This window comes from Conger conger, chromosome 1, assembly GCF_963514075.1.
Source record: "Conger conger chromosome 1, fConCon1.1, whole genome shotgun sequence".
NCBI lineage: Eukaryota > Metazoa > Chordata > Actinopteri > Anguilliformes > Congridae > Conger > Conger conger.
This window is the reverse complement of record NC_083760.1, coordinates 87,500,201-87,508,764: the sequence shown is the minus strand read 5'-3', so window position 1 is coordinate 87,508,764 and position 8,564 is coordinate 87,500,201. Positions and strand designations below refer to the sequence as shown.

General features: G+C 43.3%; 1 protein-coding gene across 1 annotated transcript; it reads left to right on the top strand.

The window, feature by feature from the left end:
• The first annotated feature begins 575 nt into the window (after positions 1–575).
• On the top strand, positions 576–6,812 carry LOC133140281 (ornithine decarboxylase 1-like). The gene is made up of 10 exons (XM_061260122.1): positions 576–668; positions 944–1,117; positions 1,398–1,570; positions 2,420–2,636; positions 3,018–3,101; positions 4,997–5,159; positions 5,255–5,367; positions 5,732–5,833; positions 6,089–6,201; positions 6,686–6,812. The coding sequence occupies exons 1-10, from the start codon at positions 576–578 to the stop codon at positions 6,810–6,812; spliced, it is 1,359 nt and encodes a 452-aa protein (XP_061116106.1).
• Positions 6,813–8,564: the final 1,752 nt, after the last annotated feature.

Here is an 8,564-nt window from a genome sequence, read left to right as displayed (position 1 = left end):
TTTACTTTTTATTAAATTCGTAGGCTGGAATGCCTCGCGGCAACAATTGTGTTTAAATGTATACTGCTTCAGCCTTTGGCAAGCTACTCAGAAGGGGGCGGCAAGCGAGTGGTAGCTTGAGAGCAAGGTGTTGGAGACTCATGGTGTAGGACAACGACTTTTCATTGGCAGCTGTATTAAACCAACCGACAATATAAAATATTAAGAAGAGCTCTTATTTAATTGAGTTAAATCGAAACAATGTCTTCTAGTGCTCATGGACTGATAGCCAATATTACCCCGGCTTGTATTTGGGGGCCGGCCTTTATTTGTCCGAATCGGCCACGCCCCAGGCTATTATCCGAGGCCCGGCTTCAAATAGAATCCCGGACACAATTTGAGGATTTACTGTAGTAGCTACACACAACTGACTAGCCTTTAAGTCAGTCATGTGAGGTTGTGCAGGCAGAGGTCTCTAGTCAAGAAAGTTGTTCTGTCTTTGCTAAGGCCTTGAAGTGATTTAAAATAACCACAGCTATTTTCTTTGCAACATTTCCCAGACTTTACACCAAACAAATAAAAGAATCTGCAAGACCATGACTTCTTTCACTCCAGCAGACTTTGAATTCACTTTCCTGGAGGAGGGGCTTTGTGTCCAGGACTTCATTGAGCATAAGATGAAGGTGAGTGTGTGCACAGAATCTTTTCTGGAAGGCAGCATCTTTTTCAGAGGCTTCCTTTCAATAAGCAGCATGTTCAGGTCTTTGAAGCTAACTGTGTGGACCCGTTAGCCATTTTGTCTCTTGAAGTAAGTACTTGAAACCAGAGCAGACACTCACAGATCTCCCCAACCAGAATTTGAGATCTTTTTGGCATCTTTCCTCTTCATTTTGATGAACTCTGTTCAATGTTGTGCCTGTCGTTTGTGTTTTGTGCTTGGGGTTCTTGACGTCTGGTTCCTCAGGACTCTGAAGATGCCTTCTTTGTGGGGGACCTGGGGGACGTGCTGCAGAAGCACCTGAGGTGGGTGCGTGCCATGCCTCGCGTCACGCCCTTCTACGCCGTCAAGTGCTGCGACAGCCGAGACGTTGTCATGACGCTTGCTACCCTGGGGACGGGGTTCGACTGCGCCAGCAAGGTACTGTCCTACACAGGGCCGAGGGAACACGTTTTAAATTGGGGGTGCTGAAGGTTTGCATTTTAATCACTCTGCCCAGAGGTCAGTATATGTTGTTTGAAGTACTTGGCAACTGCAAAGATATCTCTTAAAATAACGTTTTTGTGATTAATGAACGAGTATCGGCTCATTACTGCTTATTAGTACAGGCCCAGTTAATTCCTAGATTAGACTTCATTGAAACATTTCCTGTCCTAATCTGAACCACTTGGTATGCCTGTGTCCCGGCCCCCTTTTTCAGACTGAGATCCAGCTGGTGCAGTCTCTCGGGGTGGACCCCAGCAGGATCATCTACGCCAACCCCTGCAAGCAGATGTCCCACATGAAGTACGCCTCTGCCCACGGGGTCCAGATGATGACCTTCGACAGCGTGGGGGAGCTAATGAAGGTCGCCCATTGCTATGAAAACCCCAAGTGAGTGACTGCTACACTCAGTGACCACTTTATTAAGTAACTGTACACCAGTTTGTTATTGCAAATGTTTAATCGGCCAATCACGTGGCAGCAACTACAGTTGTGTTGAAGAAAATAGCAGGACAACATCAGTAACCTGATGAACCACTGTTCATCGAGTTGGGATTTCTCCTGGGATCCCACTCCTGGGATTTTTCAGGCACACCAGTCTCTAGGGTTTGCAGACAATGGTGCGAAAAACAAAAAACATCCAGTGAGCAGCAGCTGCACTGAACTGAACATACAGTGCAGTCCATAGGTATTAGGACAGTGACACATTTTTGTTGTTTTCACTCTGTATTCCAGCAAACAGTTTAAATAAAACAAAGCAGAGTAAACCGGTCTAAACAGAGTTACAGATTTAATTTGAGGGTTTTTACATCCATGTAGAAATGACAGCCGTTATTAAACATAGTCCCCCCAATTTTAGGGGACCAAAAGTAATTGGACAAATTAACACAAACTAAAATTAAGTCATCATATTCAATATTGCATTGCAAATCCTGTGCAATCAATCACTGCCTACACTTTCTACAACCCATAAACATCACCAGATGCTGGATATCTTTTCCTATTGATACTCTTCTGGTCCTACAATGCAGCGCTCTTCAGTTCCTGTTTGTTTCAAGGGCTATTTGCCTTCGGTGTGGTTTTGAGTAGGTGAAAACGCATGCTTAACTGGATTGTCAAGACTCCAAGAATCCAACACTCCACTGCTCAAGAAACATTGGTTTTATCGTTTGGTTTTATCGTTAAATTCTCATCCTTGACCTGCATGTCTCCCCCTGTTGTCCTCCTCCTCTTCCTCAGGCTGGTCCTCCGCATAGCCGTGAATGATGCAGGTTCCATGTTCGCAATGAGCAACAAATTTGGGGCAAAGCTGGAGAGATGCCCTCTGCTCCTGGAGCAGGCCCGGGAGCTGGGCCTCGACGTCATCGGGGTTAGCTTCCATGTGGGCAGTGGCTGCACTGACCCAGAGGCCTACAGCCAGGCCATCTCAGACGCCCGCCGTGTCTTCGACATGGGGGTGAGCTCCATACACCACCTGACATGCTTCACTACAGCATGCAGCTACAGTTGGAACTGGCATAGAAAGTTGTAAAGCAACCCATTCTGACAGTAAACCCCTTAGCTTAGAGATCTTAAATTCCAACCTTTGGGGTTGTAGTTTAAATTGTATTTTATTTCATTTCTGATCTTGCAGTCATCAGCAATGTTTGTGGGTCTTTGCCTAATAACAAATTAAGCATTTATGTGCTGAAACCCAATGTGGTGACAAATCAGGAACTGTCATTCTGTCAGCTGATTACATGGTTTTGACATCATTGCTTTTCATCATGCAATGTGATCTTGTGTGTGTGTTGTGTAAAGGACTTGTTCTCATGATTGATATCTGCCTGTTTCGCAGGCAGAGCTGGGCTACAACATGACTCTTCTGGACATTGGCGGGGGATTCCCTGGGTCTGACGACTCCAAGCTGAAGTTTGAGGAGGTAATAATTCATACACTTTCTCTCAGTAATCAGAGAGCTGAATCACCCAAAAGCCTCTTAAAGCTAGTAACTTCATGAAATGCATCTTACGATCAGTCTTAAAATAACGTGGGTTTCCCGAACACATTTGTAAAAAAAAAAAAAAAAAAAAAAGCTGTCTCTTTAGTTCCCTCGTAAAGTTACAAGCAAACACGATCACTTGTTCAGAGCGAAGAACCTGTTCAATACAGCTGGCAGCCAAAGTCTAGGTTCTGTTTTATTTCCATAGCTAGTATCCGTAGGGTGATACCTTTGCTAGTTTTGTTTGGCTGAGTAAGTTGTTTATTCAAATATTTGCGTGGTGCGGTATTGAAAAAAACAAAAAAAAAAAAATCTGAATGATCAAATAGGCCCTAGTCCTTACTTTGTTGTACTGTTGTGGCAGTTGAAATTGTACTTCCCTCGACGGTCTTTCAGCGCACTTATCCCTGGTTATGGGTATGCACTTTGCAGTAGGTCTGCCAAATGCCATTAATGTAATGTAATGTAGTATGCATAACGATGCATGCTTTGAGAGTGTGTAATATAGTAATTCTAGCTAATATAGGTAGAATGGCTGTTGTTAGGTCTAACTGTTACTTACTAGCTACGCTGTACTTTACTCATAAAAATGAATGCAACACATTAGCTAGTTGAACAAGACAGACCAACTTATCATAGTGCTAGCGAACAGAATTTGGATAACACAAACTAATTATGAAAGTGAACATTTAATAAACTGTTAAGCTTCGCCGTAGGTACTGGCCATATGAAGTTATAGCTAGTTATCTAATCTAGCTAGACGTGAGTTAGTCATGAATGTCCTGCTGAAGATAACCATAGTCACCCCAGATCACACTATATAAGTTAGTTTAGAGCTAGCGGTTACATTCAGTGACACATACGGTAGTTACATGTATTATTCTAGCTAACGTTGCAGACAAATACGTTATTAGCTGACTAGTTCGCTAACGTCGCACGGTTATCTCACTGAACTGGCTCGCAAAATTAGGGGGACCTTTCATAAGTTTGTGTTTAATTTCATACAGTGCAGGTCGGGAAACCGGATACCCCGTACTTCATCTTTACTAATGGTAGCCAATATAGCTAGCCACATTACATTAGCAAGATAGAGGTCCCTGACGAAGGAGTGCAGCTCAGAGTACGCCATCCAGGAGTGCTGTAAGTTTTCTGTTTATGTACACCAAACTATCTGGCCTCTTTTTGGCCGCCCTCGCTTTAACTTACTTACTGTATCCGATAAAGGTAATGCAATACAAATGATCGCAAACTATGATGCAATTACCTTCTAATTGTGCGCTGTCCCTGCAAAAGAAACAATAAAATAAATAATTACTGCACTGTTTTCATGAATTGAGTGCTTGCTTGCCACTTTAGGACAGTCCGTCAGGCTGGCTGCTGCTAGCTACTTTCAGTGTGCTAAATGATGCAGTTGCTGAACATAACGGTCTCTCGTGATTCTCTTGTCCGTTGAAGAATAGTACGTCAATTAGCCTGTGTCTCCTCCATGTTAAGTCTATGGGAATGGGAATTCTTCCGTCATTATGTGGTGTATCTTGGAATCTTTTGTTTTTTTTAAATCTTATTCTTATTTAGTAGCTATATATATATATATTCTCACGTTTTGAGCACTTCATTTTTCAGTGGTGATTGGCTAAGAAACAAGTGATGTGAAACTCAACATCGATTGACGATCTACTCATGCCTTTTTGCCTGACAAAGAAGTTTAAGTTCCTCTTACGAATCTGTTCGCGACACCCACGTAATGAGAACGTTCATTGATTAAGAATCTTGTTAATCCGAAAATCCAAGGTTGTCTGGAAACCCACCCCTGACCTGTACATGCTCGTCCCCAGTTCACAGCAGTTATAAACCCAGCACTGGATAAGCACTTTCCAGCCCACTCTGGGGTCCGAGTAATCGCAGAGCCAGGCCGCTACTATGTGTCTTCAGCCTACACGCTGGCCGTCAACATCATCGCAAAGAAAGTGGAGATTGAGGAGAAGATGGCCTGTGATGGTAAGTGTGTGTCTGGGGGTGAAATGGGCCCTGTTTCTTCTCCTACAGCTGTAACCCCAGCTCCAATCAGACTCCATTTTCCCCCACTCCCACAGATGAAGGTGATGGGGCCAACAAGAGGACCTTGATGTACTATGTGAATGACGGGATCCATGGCTCGTTCCTCGCCATCCTTTTTGGCACCAGCTATTTGCCAAGTCTGTACAAGGTGTGAGCACAAAGCCCTTCACTTTGTAAGGTGCTTTCATAGTCCTGGCAACATGTGTTTATTCAGTTCCATTCAATTTCATTTGCATCGCGCTTTTTACCACACAAATTTTCACAAAGCAAGCAACCCAGGCCTGAAAAATCCGTGCTAATGGAATAATGAGGTGGAAAACAGGAACGGACATGGTAAATAATGTGTCGTCATAAGTAGCCTCGTTACAGCCTCGTTACAGTGCCAGGTTGTGTGTGTGTGTGTGTGTGTGTGAGAGTGTGTGTGAGAGTGTGTGTGAGAGTGTGTGTGAGAGTGTGAGTGTGAGTGAGTGTGAGTGTGCCCTCCTATATGAGCTGTCCACGTGTCGTCACAGAAACTCAAGCCGGACGAGCGCTTGTACCACTGCAAAATCTGGGGCCAGACCTGTGATGGGACAGACTGCATTGTGGAGCAGTGCATCCTGCCGGACCTGCAGGTAAATGGTTGGAATTTATATAGCGACTTGATCCAAAGCGCTGTACAGAATGGGTGAACAAGCGCCCATTCACACACTCACTCACACAACGGCGATTGGCTGCCATGCAAGGCAACAAACAGCTCGTTAGGAGTATCTGGGGATTAGGTGTCTTGTTCAGGGACAATTCGAAACACCCCGGGCAGGATCGAACCGGCAACCCTCCGACTGCCAGACAACTGCTCTTACCGCCTGAGCCAATGTCGCCCCTTGCAGGTGGGCGAATGGCTGCTGTTCCACAACATGGGGGCCTACACTGTGACCGTATCCTCCACCTTCAACGGCTTCCAGAAGCCTGAAGTCCACTATATCATTTCCCGGAGAGCGTGGTACGTCCCCAAGTATCTTACATTTTCTGTTGTGTTTTCCTTCATTTGTAACGTTTACAGTGAAGGTGCACAACGGTCAACAAAAACAGAATTCTGTCTTTCGGTCATTAAAGCTGTGGTGTGGTTTTGAATCCAAATTTTTTTCAGTGTATCTTCATAGGTTTCTATTATTTTCACGAAATAAAGTCAGTCATTGACAGTGGAGTATAGAAATTATGCCTTTGACCATAACATCATAAAAAAAAAAATGGGTCAACATTAACATTCATCAACTGACTAAAAACTATCAGGAACTTTCTGTCATCAGAATCTTAATATCGATTATGCAAAGTTATGCATTCTGACTGCAGTAAAGGATTAAAATGTTTGTCATGGTGAACACAGCTGTGAGTTTGAAAACCATTGTAGATCCTGACCTCCTGTGACCGCCCTACACCCCCCCCCCCCCCTCCTCTGCTAACCCCTCCCTCTTTCATGTCTCCAGGCAGTGGATCCAGCAGATCTCCGCTCAGGGGCTCCCCGTTTCAATGAAAGAGGCCTGTCCCAGCCGTACCCCACCCTGCTGTGTACGAGAGAGCAGCCTGGAGCTTCTGGCCAAGCCCTGCCTTTGACTTGGTTTCCATTCGTTAATGCTTCTGTAACTGACATTTTTTCCTGGGGTGTGGGGTATTTAGCCCCACGCTCAACCCAGAGGTCCCGAGACTGCTGTATGCTGATAGCTCATTAAATTAATCCTCTTCGCCAGGAGGTGGCGCTGTTAATTTCCTGTTTTAAAACGGTTCAGAGTAAGAATTTAAAAAAACTTTTTTCCACAATTGGGGGTTCAATTCAAAGTCGACTGATAAAGAGAATTCTTGTCATACCTTGCCATTTCTGTAGATAAGGTTATGATTTTTGATGAATTGAACATACACATTCATCAGACAACCATGATGATCCCCTAGGAACAGCCTTTGCAACTATGACTGAATCTATTGGTTTTGTACAGAATGCCTGTGGGCCCACTCACAACTGTAACCATACATTAGACCTACGGCTATGGGATCAGTGTTTAAATATAAACATTGAACCCCATAACCCTGTATCCGACCATATCGGACCAACAGATTAACCAGTTAACTCTTACTCTTAGAATCACACTGGGATTGCTGCCTGACGTCACAGCAAGTGCTAAAACAAAAAAAGAAAAACCAAAAGAAAGGAATGTCAGTGTGTGTAATTCCTAGTCGTAACACTTGTTACCTAATGTTTCCTGATGAGCTGGTCGGCGCCTTGCATGGCAGCCAATCACCGTTGGTGTGCGAGTGTGTGTATGAATGGGTGAATGAGAAGCATCAATTGTACAGCGCTTTGGATAAAGGCGCTATATGAATGCCAACCATTTACCATTTATTGCCAATTTCACTTTGATTTTATTTACAATAATTGTTAGGGGTGCCAATAATTTTGGCACCTTATTGAAATAAAAGTATATTGTTTTCCTGTATGTTTGAACATGTAATAAAATGTAGCCATATTCAATATATAATTTTCTAAGGGTGCCAATAATTCTTGAGCCCACTGTATAGATCATTGGATTCACTAAACATATGATCATCAGGACCAAGCAATCGTGAAGGACAGTAAGGAATAGGCCATCACGTCCTCCATCAGCGGAGTATCATCATTCAGAAAAACGTTTTAAGTGTCCATATGTAATGTACTTATTTTGCAGTCCCTTCAGTTATACCTAGTGTATATATATACCCCATATTACCTCCCCCCTTTTCAGCCCCAACACAGGTTGGCACTGTGTTAAAATGCTATAGCCAATTTTGAAATGAAGCAACCAATAGAATTTAACATTTAATTCAAATATGAACCAGAAAACACTCTATACTAATATATAGGTCAATATATTCCAGTCTAATTTTCCATTGTTTCATTATTTATTATGGATTTAAATGCATTTACATTTAAGTCATTTGGCAGACGCTTTTTAATCCAAAGCGACTTACAAGGTCTTGTAAGAGTTAGGTTCTTCCACAAGCTAAAGCATCACATCCATAACTAGTAAAGTACACATGAAGTGCTGCTCTAAACAAAAAATATAGTGATTGTAAGTCCAATTTTTTTTTTTTTGGGTTAGACAAGAGGGATATCAGAAAGGGGGGGGGGACTAAGGTACAGTTTGAAAAGGTGTGTTTTTAGTCTGCGTCAAAATAGGGGGAGGGATTCTGCTGTCCTGTGGTAGGTAAGTCATTCCACCACTAAGGAACCAGAACCGAAAACAGACGTGAACTTGCAGCTGGAGTGGTGTTACAGAGAGGTTGGTTGTTGTGAAGCTCCTTGTGAAGACCAGGTAAAGAAGGTTGCCTGCTTTG

Excerpts from the sequence above, each read along its gene's own strand:
- LOC133140281 (XM_061260122.1), top strand. The coding sequence starts at position 576 with ATGACTTCTTTCACTCCAGCAGACTTTGAATTCACTTTCCTGGAGGAG. Across the intron at positions 2,637-3,017 it reads GCCGTGTCTTCGACATGGGG|GCAGAGCTGGGCTACAACAT; the intron begins GTGAGCTCCATA and ends CCTGTTTCGCAG. Across the intron at positions 3,102-4,996 it reads CCAAGCTGAAGTTTGAGGAG|TTCACAGCAGTTATAAACCC; the intron begins GTAATAATTCAT and ends GCTCGTCCCCAG.